This window comes from Chiloscyllium plagiosum, chromosome 37, assembly GCF_004010195.1.
Source record: "Chiloscyllium plagiosum isolate BGI_BamShark_2017 chromosome 37, ASM401019v2, whole genome shotgun sequence".
In the NCBI taxonomy this organism is placed as follows: Eukaryota; Metazoa; Chordata; class Chondrichthyes; order Orectolobiformes; family Hemiscylliidae; genus Chiloscyllium; species Chiloscyllium plagiosum.
This window is the reverse complement of record NC_057746.1, coordinates 25,904,046-25,923,420: the sequence shown is the minus strand read 5'-3', so window position 1 is coordinate 25,923,420 and position 19,375 is coordinate 25,904,046. Positions and strand designations below refer to the sequence as shown.

Here is a 19,375-nt window from a genome sequence, read left to right as displayed (position 1 = left end):
TACCATTGTTTTGCAGTCACGTTTCATTCTTGCATACAATTTTAGCTAATACAAAAACAATTATGTATTTCCTCCACATAGTTTGCATTCCAGTTGACTCAGCTCTTAGTTGAAACAATTACACCCTGGTGTGAGTTCATTTACCTTGCACAAGTAATTATAATTGTAGAAGTAACACTGCTTTACCTATATCCCACAGTACAGAGCACTGGTGGACAATTGCTACAAGTAAATTGGTCCCAGAAACAAAATGCACATCAAATCCAACGTCCTTTATTCTTTCAAGCACTTTAGCTCGACGCTGGTCAAAAGTACTTTTGCTTAAAACCTATTAATTGCTGGAGACACCCAGCGGCGGAACTCGAATCGAGGGTCCCGGCGTTCCGGGGAAGCTGAGACAGCGCGCCCACCGGAAGCCGGCGGCGAACCCGGCCGGATAAAACGTGGGCACCTACTTCCTCTTTCCCTCCTTTCCAGACCGAGACGAGGCGCCATCATGGTGAGTCTGCGGAGCCCCGCTCGAATCCGCCGCCATCGGCCGGTCCCGGGGGGGGAGGTGGGGGAGGTTTGCGGCCAGCGAAGGTTATTTTCATCTTGTTTTATTGTATTATTTATTTATTTTTGTTTCGAAGCGGGGCTGTCGGGAGGGGGAGGGAGCGCGGGAAAACCGCGGCAGCCGGGCTCGGGCACAGCAAGATCCCAGCTGCGGTGGTGTTGGTGGAAGTTTAAACCCGCTCCGTAGGGGGGGGGGGTTTCTGACTGTGGCCGAGAGCCCAGGGCTAGGCCGCTCGGCCCTTTGAGCCCAGGGCTAGGCTGCTCAGTAAAGTCCCACCCCGAACGCTGGCAGTGTCACCTACACTTTTCTGTCTGGATCAGTGGTGCTGGAAGAGCTCAGCAGTTCAGGCAGCATCCGAGGACAGGCAAAATCGACGTTTCGGGCAAAAGCCCTTCCTCAGGAATAAAGGCAGAGAGCCTGAAGCATGGAGAGATAAGCTAGAGGAGGGTGGGGGTGGCGAGAAAGTAGCAATGGGTGGGTGTGAGATGTGTGCTGTTCCAGCACCACTAATCCAGAATCTGGTTTCCAGCATCTGTAGTCATTGTTTTTACCTCTACACTTTTCTGTCTGCCAACACTATTCCTGTAAAACAACCCCTGACGTGAGAGGCGCTGGCAAATGTTGTCGTTTCTGCAAAACAAAAATCACAAGGTTGAATCATGTGGGGTTTAGGGGGGTGGGGGGGGGGGGGGGGTTGGGGCTACAAGTAGCTGTGTCTTGCTATGATTTGGAGATGCCGGTGTTGGACTGGACTGGGGTGCACAGAGCTGAAAAATGTGGCGCTGGAGAAGCGCAGCAGGTCGGGCAGCGTCCGAGGAGCAGGAGAATCGAGGGTTCGGGCACGAGCCCTTCTTCAGGGAGTTCTGACCTCCATCATCTGCAGTCCTCACTTTCTCCTGGGGTGTACAAAGCTCTCCACTACCACCTGATGAAGGAGCGTCGCTCCGAACGCTAGTGGGCTTCCAGTTAAACCTGTTGGACTATAACCTGATGATGTGTGGTCCTTAACTCTATATCTTGGTATACAGTGAGCTTCGTTTCTCACACTTGACAATTAAGACTCTTGCCTAAATCAGCCTTCAGGGACCTACCCTCTATGGCTCTCATGGGAGCAGAATTCCACAGACTAATGACCCTTTGAGAGAGAAAAAAAGGCCTCCTATTGTGTTCCCTCTTTCCAGTCTCCCTCAAAAGAAGGAACATCATCTGGTATCCATCCTGTCAAAGATCATGTTTAGAGTCATACTGCTTGGAAACAGACATTTCGACCCAAATTTTCCATGCTGACCAGGTTTCCTAAACTGAACTGGTCGATTTGCCTGCTTCAGGCTCCTATTCCTCTAAACCTGTTCTGTGCACGCGTCTGTCTCAAGTGCCTTTTAAACGTATAGGTCATTCTGCTGTAACGTGACACAAGTGTTCATCTGCAACCTGGTGCTAGAGGAAATTGTGCTGTAGAAGATTGCTTAAAGAAAATTGCTTTACCCATTCAGTAGAAAGTTATCCAAACGACGTCCACGATTCGCCAATGGTGTTAGAGCCAATTCATGCTGATGAAATGCACATTATAGCAAACTGACCTGTACTCACCTCTCTCACTTCCTCTGGCAGCTTGTTCCATATACACAGCATCCTCTGTGTGGAAAGATGTGCCCTTTAAGTCCCTGTTAAATCTTTTTCCTCTCACCATAAACCTTTGAACTCTAGTTTTGGACTCCTACTTGGAAAGACCCTTGGCTATTGACCTTATCTATGCCCCCTCATGATTTTATAAACCTCTATAAGAACAGCGTTCAGCCTCCTACGTTCCTCTCCTTATAACTCAAACCCTCCAGTCTCGGTAACATCTTTGTAAATCCTTTTTGCACCCTTTCCAGTTTAATAGCATGCTTCCTATAGCAGGGAGACCAGAATTCTACGCAGTAGTCACCAATGTCTCATACAGCTGAGGGCTTATGCCCAAAACGTCGATTCTCCTTCTCCTTTGATGCTGTCTGACCTGCTGCGCTTTTCCAGCAACACATTTTTCAGCTCTCATACAGCTGTACATGTTATTCCAACTCCTGTACTCAATGACTAATTAAGGCAAGTGTGCTAATTGCTGCCTTGTCTACAACTTTCAAGGAACAATATATCTGCAGCTCTAGGTCTCCCTATTTGATGACACTCCCAAGGGCCCTTCGATTAACTGTAAGACCTGCCCTGATTAGTCTTGCTTATAAAAAAAAAATCACATCAGGGTTCTAAAATTGAATGAGTGAAGGCCCAACATGTCTGACATTTCGTCACAAGATGAGCCTTTCAACCCAAGGAGTAAAGAATCTATTTAAAAACCCATGCATAGCCTCTGTGGGAGAGAAATGTGCTGGGGGACAAGGGGAAGGAGCGGGCTCAATAAGCCTCGCACTATTTCTCTTTGTGAAGAACCAGAAAGAGAGTCGGTGGTATCAAAGGACACCCTGCCCTGACTTTTGCAGCTAGAAGTACGATCTGATCTTCCACGTTGGCTAATCAGGAGCCTGATGTACTATTTTGTCGGAAAGCTTATGTCCCCTTCATGTAATAGGTCTGCAGTTCTTTTCAGGAAGTGTATTGAATAAGCAGGTCTTGAGCTTCAGGAAGATTTTCATAGTAGTTCTTTGCTGATTCACCCTTTTTTTTTCTCTCTCTCCCTCCTTCAGTCATTGGTTATTCCAGAAAAGTTCCAGCACATTCTTCGAGTCCTCAACACCAACATTGATGGGCGAAGGAAGATAGCATTTGCTATCACCGCCATCAAGGTAAGAATTTGTGGTTCGTTTGTTAGTTGCAGTGATGTAGTGTAATGTCACTACCTAATAATCTGGGCGCACGGGTTTGAATCCCATCTTGGCAGCGTGTGTGGTTTTAAATTGATGTTTGATCAGTGAGTCTGAAATATAAAGCCAGTCTGAGTAATAGAAGCAATCTTCTTCTGCTTTTCCCATCTCGGTGGTCTTGGGTTGGAGGTGACCCGTATTTTTTGTTTTTGTCGGGGGAGTTTTGAAGACATCCTTAATGTTTCCTCTGCCCTCCTGGTGGCTGATTGATGTGACCGAGCTTGGATTCAAGACTTGTTCCAGGGCTTGCAAGTGATGTGGAATATCCAGCACAGCAGGTTAAATGCAGTCAGTGCCTTGACACTGGGGATGTTGGCCTCAGGATATTTGGAGGATCGCCCTGACAATGGATTTGCAGGATTTTGCGGAAGTGTCTCTTGCAATGTATCCCAAGGGGTTTGAAGTGTATGTTGTCTGTGTTGGGGATCAAGGCAAAAGGACAGCTAACACTATAGACCATGAACTTGGTGCTGTAATTGAGCGTGTCGTTGTGCGGCTGAAGGCTGAGCTGGCATATTGGAGGTGATATCGAGTTGCATCGTTGATGGTCTAGAATCTGTTTTCAGTTCAGTAGTTGCCTGACAGCTATCTTTTTTTTTGGCACCATGTTAAGGAGAGGGCAGCTGGCAGAAAGCTGGCCTGGCTTGTCCATTCCTCTGGATGATGTTAAAAATCTCTCAACGCCAAGTAAATTGGAAGCACTAGCTTTCGGGGTGCCGCTCCTTCATCAGGTGGTTGTGGATCATCCTCTGGATGTCTGCAGCTTGCCCTTCTGGCTGTCATGAGCAGAAATCAGAAGCTGAACATGTCCAGGACCGAACCCATGAAATGGGCTGAAGCAAAAACAGAAATCGCTGGAGGAACTCGGCAGGTCCAGCAGCATCTGTGGGAAGAAATCAGAGCGAACATTGAGTGCGGTGACTTTTTCATCGGAACTGAAATGAGCTGTCTGCTTGATGCTCGGTAACTGAGCTGAAGCAGCATTGAGCCCTCTGCTGGGCATCCTTGGAAACCTTTTCTCCCATGTTATGTAGCTGGAGAGCCCTCCTATCCCATTGAGTCTCACTGCTGCGTCCCTTCTGCATTAATGCTGGAGTACCTAGTGCAGTGACACTGCTCCACCTCCTATCCAATGGCCCAGTCCTACTTAACAGTTAACTGCTGGTGCTGCCCTTCTGCCTGCGCTCTGTGAGCTGCAAGAGCAGGGTGGCACCATTCCAGCCCCTTGACTCCTGTGTGATTGTGGCTGCTCCTGCCTCTCCGTGTTAAACCGAGCAGACCCTACTGCTGTGAGAAAGTAGGTTGAGTCTATGCATACACACGTTCATTTGTAATCACACTCCCTGATCCTGAACTTGTGTTGCATGTGTGTCCTGCCTTTTATTTTTGAGGGAGGGGATGAGCGTTACTGTTAACACTTCAGAGATATTTCATTGCTTTTGCAGATAGCTGGTATTGACGCGATGGGTCAGAAAATCTCTGAATTTGTGCTGTAGCCAGTTTATGATTTATCAGCTGTAAATGGCTTTGAGATGTTTTGGAGGGAACTGACCTTTGCCCTGTGGCATTACCTTTGCTGAACCCTCACGTCCTGGACAAAATGCTACCCTTGTAAATACTATGGCTACAAGAACAGGTCAGAGGCTAGGCATCCTGCAGCACTTGAATCTCATCCTGACTCCTTTCTACAGTGCTCAGGCCAAGAGTGTGATGCAGTACTCCCCCCTTGTTTGGGTGAGTGCAGCTCCAGTGGCGCTCGAAGCTTGACACCATCCATCATTCTTAATTGATGGGCTTCACATCTACTAACATTCACGCCCTTCACTGCACTGTTGCAACAGAGTGTACCATCTTCAAAAACGTCTGCAGAAAATTGACCACGGCTTCTGACATAGCACCTTCCAAATCCACCCCCCTCACCCCCAGCCCCCCCCCAAATTGACTCCCTGTTCTGACTTGGAAATGTATCATTGTTCCTTCACTGTCGCTAAGTCAAAATCCTGCAACTCCCTCTCTGCTGTGGGTGCATGTGGGCTGGAGTGGTTCAGGAAGGCAGCTCGTCGCCATCTTCGAGCGGTGAGGGATGGGTGATAAATGCTGATATGTGGCAAAAGTTCTCTTGTTGCCCTGCTGTCTTATTTATGAGGGTTAGGAGGGTGTGTAATGGCAACCGATGTGAGTAGACGGCACTGAGCTAAATGGTCAAAGCTTTTGGATGTTTTTGGCAGCGTTAGATTTTCAGAAATGTGATGCCAATTAATTTGAACCTTTTTGGGTATCAGCCAGTGATACACACAAATCCTTGAGTTGATTTCAATCCACATGTTGATCAAGCCACAAGAGTTGTAAACCAGCAGCCAGCCAGACTCATTAAATGATATATCCAAAAGATGTTTACTCTCTTTTCCTCCTCCCTTCGGTTGTATGCCACTTTCAGCCCCTTTTGAACTGTGCAGCTGATGATGATGAAATTAGCTTGGAACTTTACAACCCAGCGTTATAATGTGCACCGGTTTCTCAAGACTGCTGTTAATTCTGATTTCTCTGCTCTGTTTATTTGTCAGGGTGTCGGCAGGCGCTATGCTCACGTGGTGCTCAGGAAAGCTGATATCGACCTGAGCAAGAGAGCTGGGGAGCTCTCTGAGGATGAGGTGAGAGAGAATGGTATCAGTTGATCAACCACCTAGCCGCCCCCAGTCTGAGGCTGCTAGCGTGATCTGGTTGATTTTCTGTTAATGCAGGATTCATGCAAGAGTCAATTCTTCTGTTTGCTTTGAATAATGTGAAAATGTTGAATTGCTTTCCAAACAAGGTAGTGTTCAAAGGACATTTCAGGCATTTGGTTGGTTGTGAGGAGAAAGACTTGCTATCACTGCTTTTCACTGGCACGCGTTCACCTGCCCCGTTTCACTATAAATTGTTACAAACAAAATCAGAAACTGCTGGGAAAACCTCTAAGTCTGGCGGCACCTGTGGAGAGAAAGCGGTTTCTTTTCAGGTCCAGTGATCCTTCCTCAGGTGCTGCCAGACCTGCTGAGCTTTTCCAGCAATTTCCGTTTTTGTTTCTGATTTCCAGCATGCTCTGTTCTCTTCTGTTTTTATTCAGTATAAATTGGTGTTTTCTTTTAAGTGTGATCATCTTGCCTCTGTCTTGGATGCAAGGTATGTCTTTGTTCTTCTTTAGCAGTGTGGTTTAAATGCTGGATGTGGTAGGCCAGAACAGGTGAGCTTTTGTTTGCCTTTTTCTCTCTCTGTGCTTCCATTCCTGTTCAAGTGCAGGTGTCACAAACAGCTGTGGAAATCTACCCTCCGTTCTGACTCGGGGTTGCAACTTTACTCTTAACTTGGTGTGTTTCAGGACCTGCCCATCTTTCCTGTGTGTCGTCAGTTGTACTGTGCACTAGCGTGTTCTAAATTGTTGATAGGCAGTTTTAGGAGAATACGTGTTTGTAGATGCTTTGTTTTTCTCTCTCTCTGCTTTCTCACTCTTCAGTCTGTTTGGGTGGGGAGGGGGGGGGGGGTGATATGTGGGCCTCACGTTAACCCCAAGAGTGTTTGCTGTGGATTAGCTTTGTGCCCTGTCCAGTCATAGGGTGGGTCACATTTAAAAATTTGGAGGAATTGCCCCTTGTTTCTAGAGGGGTAGGATTGGGGCAGGCGGGAGGGAGAGGTTTAGTGGTGTATGTGAAGAGATTTTCTTTTTAATGGTAGGCCACAAATAAACCACAGTCACTGATCAGGCAGGCAAATGGAGAATATTGTACGCAAATCTGAAATTATTTCAGTACGTTTCCATCAAACTATCTCCTTCCTTGAGTCTGGGGGGGGGGGTTATAGAAAATTGGAGCTGACGTATTAACTGTCTCACTAGTCACTACTACTGAGACCCTGGAGTGAACTCTGTACGATCTGGGGACTTGTCAGACTGCAACTTCAATCATTTGTTCAGTACCATGTCCCTGCTGTTTGTTAATTTTCTTGAGTTCCTCCCTCCCTTCCATTTCTCGATGTACAGCTATTCTGGACTGTTACGGGTGTCCTCTCCATTGAAGTCTAATGCAAAATGCGTGTCCAGTTCATCTCCTTATTCTCCCCATATTATTTCCCAGGCTCACTTGCCAAGGGCTGAGGAACATTCACTTCAAAGGAAGTGTAAGAAATCGATCCAAAGCGTTACTGTCTTTGCAATAACTGGCTTTCTCTCGTAGAATAATAGAATCCCTACAATATGGAAGCAGGCCGCTCGGCCCATCAAGTCTAAACTGACCCCCTCCCCTCCCTAAGCACATTCCACTCAGACCCACCCCCGACTCTATCCCAGTAACCCTGCATTTCCCATGGCTAACTCACCTGACCTGTACATCCCTGGTCACTGGGCAATATAGCATGGCCAGTCTATCCATCCTGCACATGTTTTGACTTGAGAGGAAACCGGAACACCCCCGTCATTCTTAATTGTTGTCCTATTCTGTCCGATCTTCTGACCAGCCACGTTTTTCCAGTATCCATTCGTCAGACGGGATCCTCTTTTAAAGGACTTCCTTTTTCTCCTGGGCAGCTTTGAGGAGAACCTAATAGGGAGGCATCCTGTAAGCGTGGCAGTATTTTTTTTTTAAATTTACCTGATCTGTGACAGCTCCGGGGCTGGCTGGAGCCAATGAGCAGAGTTTGGGTGATGCGCCCGATCTGCAGAGAATGAAGGTGGAGCCTGGAAGCTCCCACTACGCTCCAGGTCTTCCTGCAAATGAAATGTGGTGTTGGATCAATGTGTGAATACATCATGAGCTGAGAGCAGTGCTATTGGGAAAAGCAGAAAATTTCACCCGTGGACTAGATTAAAGCTGAATAGCATGTATTTAAGGGGAAGATGGGTAACAATAAGTGACAGGAAAAGAATCCAAGGATGTACTGATATGTGAAGATTTGCTATCCTGTTTACGTGGAATCCTCTTTGGGGCTGTTTTGAGTGGTTCATTGTTTTAATGATCGAACCGTTTTGAGTAGACTTTTATATCCAAATTATTTTTCCTTTTGATGAAACATTGTGTAGTATAACCATTGTGGCCATGTGGATTCCTCTAAGGGTTACCGAGAGTGGCTTCAGGTTTTATTTTAACCTAGCTACCTACAGAACTTAGGCTGATTAGACATTTGAGTCATAAATTTGACCTGGGTCATTTCATCCTCCAGTGCCTACTAACGTACGTTGGTACCTGATCCATCAGTTTTTAAACTTCTCATCAGTTTCTGATTCTTCCATGGCTTGATACCCTTTTTATCTCCATAAACTTCCCAGCTTCTCTTTAATTAAAAGATGTTTATCAACCTTAGCACTGACCAGCTATTATTTAGCACCTCTGATTCCGCCCTCTTCTCATTGTGACTTTAATATTGTGCCATTATGTCATGGTAGCTAGCGATTGAATAGCCTAGAATCGAAGCTGTGCAATTGTCACGCCAACTCTGTCTCCTCCGCGAAGGTGGACACCTACTATCCCGTAGGCAGTCATTTTTAGTCATTATGCTAAGGTCTCCTTTATAATTGGCTAGCTTGGGTATGTTTTATTTTGGTAGGTGATGAGAGCTGAATTGGTGAACATTGACTTGGGTTGGATGTTGATGTGATAACTGACCATCCTTGATTCCCCCTCCAGGTCGAGCGAATCATCACAATCATGCAGAACCCACGTCAGTACAAGATTCCTGACTGGTTCTTGAACAGGCAGAAGGACGTTAAGGATGGAAAATACAGCCAGGTATTGGATGGTTCGGCATCTCTTCGTACTTCGATGGCTCGGAGTCCTGTGTGAAGTTATTACTGCCACTGGAACATGCCAGGTTACTTTGTGATGTTCGGAGTCATAGAGATGTACAGCACAGAAACAGACCCTTCGGTCCAACTCGTCCATGCCAATCAGATACCCTATCTAACCTGGTTCGACTCCCAGCACTTGGCCCAAATCCCACTAAACCCTTCCTATTAATATGCTCGCCCAGATAAGACCACAAGACACAGGAGTGGAAGTAAGGCCATTCGGCCCATCGAGTCCACTCCGCCACTTAATCATGGCTGGTGGGCATTTCAACTCCACTTACCCGCATTCTCCCCGAAGCCCTTAATTCCTTGTGACATCAAGAATTTATCAATCTCAGCCTTGAAGCCATTTAGCGTCCCAGCCTCCACTGCACTCCGCAGCAATGAATTCCACAGGCCCACCACACTCTGGCTGAAGAAATGTCCCGCATTTCTGTTCTGAATTTACCTTCTCTAATTCTAAGGCTGTGCCCATGAGTCCTAGTCTCCTCGCCTAATGGAAACAATTTCTTAGCGTCCACCCTTTCCAAGCCAGATGCCTTTTTAAATGCTGTAATTGTACCAGCCTCCACCACTTCCTTTGGCAGCTCATTCCATACACTCACCACTCTGTGTGGAAAAAGTTGCCCCTTGAGTCCCTTTTTATATCTTCCCCAATCACCTGAAACCAGTGTCTTCCATGGCCCTCAATGATTGTATAAATCTCCTGAGGTCACCCCTCAGCCTCCGACACTCCAGGGAAAACAGCTTCAGCCTGTCCCTATAACTCAAATCCTCCAACCCTGGCAACATCCTTGTAAATCTCTCTGAACCCTTTCAAGTTTTACAACATCTTGATAGGAAGGAGACCAGAATTGCACACAATATGCCAACAATGTCCTGTACAGTTGCAACATGACCTCCCAACTCCTGTACTCAATACTCTGACCAATAAAGGGAAACATACCAAAAGCCGCCTTCACCATCCTGTCCTGCGACTCTACTTTCAAGGAGCTATGATCCTGCATTTTCGTTTAGCAACGCACCCTAGGACCTTTTGGGTTAGGTAGCAGCTAAGGTGGGGTGAATGGCTGTGCATCTCCATGTCTGGGTGAAGTGAGTTGTGAGATGTTATTTGCCTTGATATTTGTTATTTGCCTGCACCAGACCGGGCTACGGTTGCATTTTAATCAAAGAGCCTTGGTATCCAAGCTTTCAATAACATTTTCTGAAAGAAATGTTTAATTGTATTTGCAACATTTGCGTCTGTCACTAAATAAGCTGAAGGGGGTTTTCAGCTGCTTCAATTGATGTACACCCTTGCAAGGGTGTCTGTGGATACAAAGCTGCCTCTTCCTTTTTATCTGTCTGACTGACTGCTTTTGTGTGGATCCATTTGTTGGCCAATCCTCCATCAAGAAATTAATTCTGTCCTCATCGCTGATGCCTGGTGGATTGGCCTCTTGAGTATCCACTGAGGTGTGAGGAGTAAGGTAGTTGTTCTTGTATCAGCACTGCTGGCTGGAGCTAGTATCTGATTTGCAGAAAGCAAGATTTGGAGATGTGGTGAAATGTGTTTAGTGGGAGGAGGAGGCTCACGTGCAGCATTAACCTGATGTGAGCTGGATATGTGGTGAACAACATTGATCTTGTACAGAAACAAACCACTTGGACCAACTAATTATGTATATAATCCCATATGAGCATGCTATCTTGTCTTTATGGTGATTTTGTGTTATTGTCACATTTAAAATGCTGATTCTTGTTTTCACATCCCTTTGTCCCTCCCATCTGTGATCCCCTCCAGCTTCACCATATTTCAGTCTGTCTGCATTCCCTATCACAATTCCTCTGCCATTGATGGTCAGAGTTCTGTAGCCTTGGTCCTCATCTCTGAATTGCCACTCGACAGCTCACCGATTTTCCCCCTTTCCTCCTCCAAATGAGAGTTGTCATTAAGAGTTTATAAAATTGAGGGTTATAGATGCTCCCTTGGGTGGGGGGGGCGGGGCGTATAGACTAGGAGGCATATTTGAAGGTGAAAGAGATTTATTACTCCGGGTGATTTGTGTGTGGAATGAACTTGCTGGGCAAATGGTGGATGCAGGCACAGTTACAATGTATAAAAGAGACTTGGATAAGCACATGAATAAGAAACGTTTGGAGGGATATGGGCCGGGAGCAGGTAGGTGGGACTAGTTTAGTTTGAGATTATGTACAGCATGGACTGGTTGGACAGAGGGGTCTGTTTCCATGTTGTACAGCTCTATAACTATGACTCATTTTAAACCCTGCCTTTTCCACCAGACTGCTGGTCACCTGACCTAAGGTGCTTCATTGTCATTGTTCTGTCATTCTTGTGAAGTTGGGCTGTTTCCTTACATTAAAGGAACTGTATTTAAATTGTGATTAGATACAGTCGTGTTGTGCACAGTTGTGTTGGTTGGACATGTGTATTTATGTCTTTTTTCTCTCACTATCTCAGGTCTTGGCCAACGGCCTAGACAACAAACTGCGTGAGGATCTGGAACGATTGAAGAAGATCCGTGCACATAGGGGTCTGCGACACTTCTGGGGGTAAGAACTGTTCTGTGCTGGTTCAGTGTTAACGTTACCGATAGCCAGTGCTCTGGTTCGGCACTGTCACTCTGCATTGCTTTCTCAAGTGGACTTGTTGGATAGAATGCAGTGCAGGTCCTTTGACCCTCCGAAGTTGCACCGACCTGTGAAATCGATCTGGAGCCCATCCATCCTACGCTCTTCCATTATCATGCATATATTTATCTAATGACCGTTCAAATGCCCTTAAAGTTGGCGAGTCTACTACTGTTGCAGGCCAGTGTGTTTCAGGCCCTTACTCCTCTGAGTAAAGAACCTACCTCTGACGTCCTATATCTATCACCCCTCAGATTAAAGCTTTGTCCCCCTGTACTAGCCATTACCATCCAAGGAAAAAAGCTGTCCCTATCCACACTGTATCTAATCCTCTGATCATCTTGTGTGTCTGTATTGAGTCACCTCTTAGCCGCCTTTTCTCCAACAAAACAGCTTCAAGTCCCCCAGCCCTTCCACATAAGACCTTCCCTCCATACTAGGCAACATCCTGGTAAATCTCCTCTGAACCCATTCCAATGTTTCCACATCCTTCCTATAATGCGGTGACCAGAATCGTGTGCAATACTCCAAGTGTGGCTGCACCAGGGGTTTTATGCAGCTGCAGCATGGCTCCAAAACTCAATCCCTCTACTCCTGGAAATGGTCAAGATCCTAGAGGTTTTATCAGACTGATTTTCATAGAAACCAGTGTTTGAGGCCCTTTGGTCCATCGAGCCAGTACCTTCAGGATAGAATGCCTGTGCGTTCAAAGTGGTCTTGTGGCCATTCTGTGAAAGTTGGTTTGCTTTTTATTTTTCTGGTCAGCCCTTTTCAGTGCTGAAGGGTGTTGGAGACTTCAGCCCACTGATGCTGTCTAACCTACAGACTCAGCAGGAAAGCATGTTCCCAGGGTGATATCCTTAACTGTCCTTGCCCATTCACTGTGGAGTGAGTAAGCACACAGCTCTGCCAATGACGGAGTGTCTGGAAATATCTGGGCTGCCTTGCATTCTTTCTCCTCCCGTGTATATTCCTCAGCACTGAAAGGGAATCTGTTTAACGTCTGCACTGAGATATTTAGTTGTCGTTGGAACTTTCCTCCGATTTGATTTTTTTTTTCCCCCCCAAATTGTCCCTTTCATTTTCCTGAGAGGGGAGATGGGCTAATGTCAGGGATATACCCTCTGGCAGTTTCATAAACAGTAAACCTTTTACTTTCTATTTTCTGATTTCTTCAAAGTTCTCTGTGTGCCTTTTTAAAATCTTGTCAAATAATTGTGATTTGGTATTCGAAGACCTATTAAAACTTTGGAGCATGGAGTCACCACACGATTTCTTTCTCCTTCACCCACCCTTTTCTTCAACAGTCTCAACGTCTCCTTCCCTGCCAAATGTTACCACACTTTAATGCCTTTTGCATTCTCTTGGATCTCGTCTTCCTGAAACAGTCTGGTGCCCTGTGCTGCTTTGGCCGGGCATCAAACATTATTTCACCATTGCTCCTGAAATTGGCCGAGTGTTTTGCCAGATCGCAAATTGACCCTAATCTCGCTGACTTGAGAAGTCAGTGTTCATCTGTTACTAATGTTTCCTGAGTTAAAAGTGCAAGGTGACGGGATTACCTGTCGTGTGTACTGCTCATTTATTGGGTGATCCAGCCTGCAGTTGTTGCCACGCTGTGAAACCCGCGCTGCGTTCTGTTGTACTGAGTCTGTGACTGTGTTCCAGAGCCTCCCTCTAATGGTTGCCTTGTGTTTTGTTTTCTTCTCTCTGCACAGTCTCCGTGTGCGTGGCCAGCACACAAAGACCACAGGCAGGAGAGGACGCACAGTCGGTGTGTCCAAGAAGAAGTAAATACTTCATCCACCAAATGTTTCAATAAATGTTTTGTCAAACATACTGTGTTGGCTAATTTACAAACTGGTCGTATTGTCCTCCATTTCATCAAGTGTTCCACTCACATACTCTTTCCTTGTCTCTACTGGAAGACCCTTTGAGGAAGGTGTTCCTGGCTTGTCATGGAATTAGAATCCTTAAAGCACGGAAAGAGGCCATTGAGTTATCCCCTGGACTCCGCATTTACCAGGGCTGATCCACCTAGACTAACGTCCCTGGAACATTTGCATGGACAGTTCACCTAAGTGCTCAACTTTGGATTGTGGGGGAAACCCACAGACACTGAGGAGGGTGGGGGAATATGAAGGCTCTACACAGTCACCTGAGGTTGTAATCAAACCCAGATCCCTGGCACTGCGAGTCAGCGGTGCTAACCACTAAGCCACTATCCTGCCCCTAACCGATGCACACTAGCCGCGGGTGAGGTTTGAGTGCCCGATTTCTGGGTCACGAGACCAACACTTTATCACTTGGCATCCTCCTCCCAAGCCCACTGATCCAGGAATGTAACATTCCTGTTTGAAGGTCAGAGTCTAGGGAATGCCAGGTTTCTTGATGCTTTCTCTCACAAAGTGCAATGCATTCAGAGAACAGAACATCCTGCCCTTTCTTGTAGCCTTTGTGTAGGGGAAGAAATTCACAGAAGTGTGACCCAGCAACAAGTAATGGTGATTTTTTTTTTTTTCCCCAGTAGTGTATGTTTACAGTAGTTCAATTTTAGATTGACCCTCCATTGCCATTTACTCTGCTATAGTGGACATCTGATTACACAGTTTTCACATTCGGGGTTTTCATGCTAACTTCAATATTGCGAACCCATCAGTATGTGAACTGCTAAATCATCTTAATGTTTGACATGACCATGTGAAAGGGAGTTTTTGTACAAAGAGCTGACTGTGAAAGCAATTTTATGGCAGTGACCTCAGGTATATGAGCTAAGAACTTGTGCATTCATTTTACTTTTCTTTTACCCCGTGTCATTTTGAGGGATTCAACATAACAATAACCAGCAGCAGCAAAGTGCCCAGTTTTATCCAAGATACAGAGGAACCTCGATTATCCGAATGCCAATTATCCAAAAATCGGATTACCCGAAGCAGATCTCGAGGTCCCGATAGAAATATTACGTCAAAGAAGTGTTTCCAACAATGATCGCGTCTTTTGTTTACAGAGATTTAATCAGTCTGACCTCCCGCCCTCTCTCTCCCCACACTTTCCCTGGAGTTCTACACAGGTATGTACCTTGCACCCCCTTCCCCAGATAATCTCTCCTACATTGTCCTGTACAGGGCAAAGGTGGAACCTGTCAAAAAGTTTGTCTGTGGCTGTGTGCGCGTGTGCTATTTGGAGACTTAGCCTTTAAAGGCAATTGCAACAGCAGCAGCAGTCTTGGTATCCAGCTGCCCTGGCCTGGGGGGGGTGGCAGTGTCGCACAAGGTTGGGGCCTTGTGTGCTGCTACAGTCTCCTGAATGGAGCAGTCTTAAAAACTCCAGAACCCCTGAGGAAAGGCATTTAATTGAATAATTGATTATCTGAACAAAATGGTGCCTGCCCATCACATTTGGATCATCAAGGTTCCCCTATAAAGGCTAATTATAAAACACTGCTCTGGGTTACTCAAATAAAACTAATGAATTTACTAAGTGCAAGTATTAAATGCAGATAATGATATAATTTGTAAAGGTGAAATGCTGCTCAATCCTTTTAAGATGTTGCTGCAGCGTTGTCGCTTGTATTTTGAAACATTAGTTGTCTTGAGTGGTTAGCTTTTCCTTTTACCACAAGTTTTGAACTATCGTAACTATCCTACTCATGACCCATTTGAAATACAGTACCAACTTGCTCTGAGATGCTACTGTTGTGTTGTGCCATCAGAAATGACTTCTGTGGGCTGCTTTCCTTCTTCATTTTAGTTTTTAATTCCCTTTTGTTGCGTAGAATTTTTTTCTAAACAAAAGTAACTACTCCATTTACTGAGGATATCAGAAGTACGGTGGGGAGATGGAGTTAAGGCAAGATTCAGATTTGATTTCACTGAATGGCAGGGGATCAGTGAAATCTCCTAACACTGTTTCTGCTGTTGCTTAATTCAACTTGTCTTTGGTATCTTGCTCAATAATGTTTTAGGTATGAAGGCTTGATTTATTCTTTACTTTTAAAGATCTGGGCTGTTCCATTTCAAGAGCAGTGAGTGTGTTGGTTATTTATTTTGAAGGAAATGTGCCCACTATCTTAAGATGGTACCTTCCCTTCAATGTGCTCCATATGAATAGCAATTCACTGAATTGCTTCATGCCTGAGATGTGATGGAACAAAACATCTGCCAAGGCTTTGCTGACAGCAATTTACGTAACCCTGACTCCTGTTGTCAAGAAGGGCAAAGGTAGCAGTTGCATGAGCATGCTCCACCTTACAGGTTTCCCTCCAGGTCATTGACTGGATGTATCTCGGTGTCCCATCACCGTAACTGGGTCACAATCCCAGAACTCCCTGTTCCTACATCTTGTGCTGCAGCCAGTTAAGAAAGTAGATCATCATTACCTTCCCAGGGATGAGCAATAAATAATGATCTTGCAAGTGGTCCAATTAACCCACGAAGGAAGCTTTTGTTTATTTTGTTTTCTAGGCTTAAATTTATTTTGAATCCCAACTTTTTGTCAAAGACTGCTGAAATTCTAACTTATTCTTTTGTTTTTCCTGTTTAAATTATTAAAGAAACTATTACCTATTTTACTACTATACTGACATAATGCTCAACTTTTTAACTCTTTTCTCTTACTACTTTGACCTAACTTGTTTTTTTTTGTACCTTGTTACCTACGATGGTGCTGTGTGTGGTGACATTATACACTTTTCACTGTTGTATTCGAGTGCACGTGACAATCCAATCTGAAACAAAACCTATATTTTTTAACATTTTCATCAATGGTTAGGCCCTGGAAATGAGGGTGATGTTTCCAACAGGGACAGCCCACACCGGCAACATCTACTACTAGGGAGAGGATATAGTTCTGTTGCTATCATGTGGTTTTCCCTGACTACAGGAGAAAGGCCCACTCTCATTGCCAGTCCCAAGCCTATTCAAATGACCTGCACGTGCTTGGTCACATTATGGCCTGAAGTGGCACTTGAACCTGGAACTTCTGGTCCAAAGCAAGGGACTCATATCATTATCCCACAAAACCACGGTGGCTCAGTGGTTAGCACTGCTGCCTCATAGTGCCAGAGACCTGGGTTCAAGTCCCGCTCAGGCGACTGACGGTGTGGAGTTTGCACGTTCTCCCCGTCTCTGCGTGGGTTTCCTCCGGGTGCTCTGGTTTCCTCCCACAGTCCAAAGATGTGCAGGTCAGGTGAATTGGCCATACTAAATTGCCCGTAGTGTTAGGTTAGGGGTATGGGTGGGTTGTGCTTCGGCGGGGCGGTGTGGACTTGTTGGGCCGAAGGGCCTGTTTCCATACTGTAAGTAATCTAATCAATCACTGGTGCAAGGCTGTATTACAAGTGAACTTGTACATTTTAAAGCCTTTTTGTTCGATGACATAGGCTGCACTGAGGCACGTACTATCGGAACACTATTGTCCTCTATCTTACCTTGTGGTTTAAACTGCTGCACGTCAGACCCAACCACCAGCATTCTGTTTTGCTGGCAATAATGACCGATGTCCCTGAGGCTGTTTCCTTGGTACTGGCCAAAGACAGTCATATAGCATTTAACCACAATAATCGAAAGAGCATTCAGCAAGTTACAGGGATGTTTCTGAACATCAGAATTCTAACAACTCATCCCATTTTGGTCAATCTGAATATTTAAAAGCCATAAATGGCAAATTATTTTTAAAAGTGCAGCGTTGTCTCCTGTTTGCAGATTCATCACAGAATTAGTACAAATACTGCTTTTAATGGTTTGTAAACAGGATGTCCACATCACTGGCTGGGCTGATATTTATTAAGACAATAAGGAGTGGAAGTAAGGCCGTTCGGCCCATCGAGTCTACTCTGCTGTTTAATCATGGCTGATGGGCGTTTCTGACGAAGGCAGATTCCTGATGAAGGGCCCCTGCCTGAAATGTCGATACTCCTACTCCTTGGATGCTGCCTGACCTGCTGTGCTTTTCCAGCACCACTCTAATTTAAGCACAACTTGCTCACACTCTCCCCATAGCCCTTAATTCCTTGTGAGATTAAGAATTTATCTATCTCTGATAAAATTAACGTCCCGACCTCCAATGCACTCTGTGGCAGTGAATTCCATGGGCCCACCACTCTCTGGCTGAAGAAATACTTTTTCATTTCCATTCTAAATTGACCCCCACCCCCCACCGTTATTAACTGTCCTGCCAAAGATGGTGAACTGCTTACTTGGACCACCGCAGTCTTTGTGGGGAGGATAAACCCACCATGCTTGGGGAGGGAGCTCCAGGGTTTTGACCCAGCGACATTATGGTCCCAACAACTCTGTGGATGTATCTACCCTCCTGCACCTGGGACTGCAGCACGTCAAGTAGACAGCTTACCCTCACCTTTTGAATGGCAAATGGGGATTTGTAAATGTGCTGAAAACAGAAAATGCTGGAGATCGCAGCGGGAAAGGCCGCATCCATAGAGAGAGAGAGAGCAAGCTAACAGTTCGAACCTGGCTGACTGTTCATCAGAGCTGATGTGAAGTGTGGGGCGGGGGAGGATGGGGTTCTGGGGGAGAAAGGGTATTGAGAGACCGATTTGATATTGAATTCAACGCCTTCAAATTGTGAACCCACTCCCATTCCTTCCCTCTCTCAGCTTTGCTTGTTAAATATCCTCTCTCCCTTCCCCCTGCTCCAGTCGGACTGTCTGGTCTTCTCGATCTGGCAGTTCAATACATTGGAGGAAGTGAGGACTGCAGATGAGAGTCAAAACGTGTGACTCTGGAAAAGCACAGCAGGTCAGGTCAGCTCAGCATCCCAGGAGCAGGAGAGTCAACGTTTCGAGCACAAGCTCTTCATCAGGAATGGGGGGAGGGGCCAAGGGGCCTGAGGAGGGGTGCGTGGGGGAAGGTAGTTAGGAATGCGATAGGTAGATGAACATAGAGATAGGTGGAGCGGATAGGTGGGAAGGAACATGGACAGGTAGGACGGTTCAAGAGGGCGGTGCCGAGTTGGAGGACTGGATCTGGGATAAGGTAGGTTAGATTCCCTACAGTGTGGAAACAGGCCCTTCAGCCCAACAGGTTTCCCCCTGCCCCTCCCCCACGAAGATTAACCTCCTCAGACCCATTTCCCTCTGACTGATGCACCTAGCGCTATGGGCAATTTAGCACAGCCAATTCACCTGACCGGCACATCTTTGGATTGGAGGAGTGGGGGGGGGTGGGGAGGAATCTATTCTATCAACATCCTGCTGCGATTTCCAGCATTTGCTGTTTCCAGTACGGGTTCCAGCATCTGCAGGAATTTGCTCCTAATTTGTTAGTGCACCTCTGGCCAGTGTGTACACACACCCCACAAATTAATAATAAACTCTGGATGTTTGTGGCTTGGAAAGGAATTTGCAGATAATAGTCCTTCCATACAGCTCATGAACTCTTCTGGAAGGTACTGTCATGGCATCCCTGGTGAGTTACTTCGATGGATTTTGTCAGTGGTAGAGGGGGCGAATGCTTGATGCTGGATTGCTGATCAAGCTTCTTGACTGTTATT

General features: G+C 45.9%; 1 protein-coding gene across 1 annotated transcript; it reads left to right on the top strand.

Moving 5' to 3' along the window:
• Window positions 1-396: 396 nt before the first annotated feature.
• On the top strand, window positions 397-13,700 carry rps18 (ribosomal protein S18). Its single transcript, XM_043678144.1, has 6 exons — window positions 397-499; window positions 3,238-3,336; window positions 5,979-6,065; window positions 9,069-9,170; window positions 11,694-11,785; window positions 13,582-13,700. Exons 1-6 carry the CDS (start codon window positions 497-499, stop codon window positions 13,655-13,657), a joined length of 459 nt encoding a protein of 152 aa, XP_043534079.1. The 5' UTR covers window positions 397-496; the 3' UTR covers window positions 13,658-13,700.
• The last annotated feature ends 5,675 nt before the right edge of the window (window positions 13,701-19,375 follow it).

Excerpts from the sequence above, each read along its gene's own strand:
- rps18 (XM_043678144.1), top strand. Across the intron at positions 9,171-11,693 it reads AGGATGGAAAATACAGCCAG|GTCTTGGCCAACGGCCTAGA; the intron begins GTATTGGATGGT and ends TCACTATCTCAG. Across the intron at positions 11,786-13,581 it reads GGTCTGCGACACTTCTGGGG|TCTCCGTGTGCGTGGCCAGC; the intron begins GTAAGAACTGTT and ends CTCTCTGCACAG.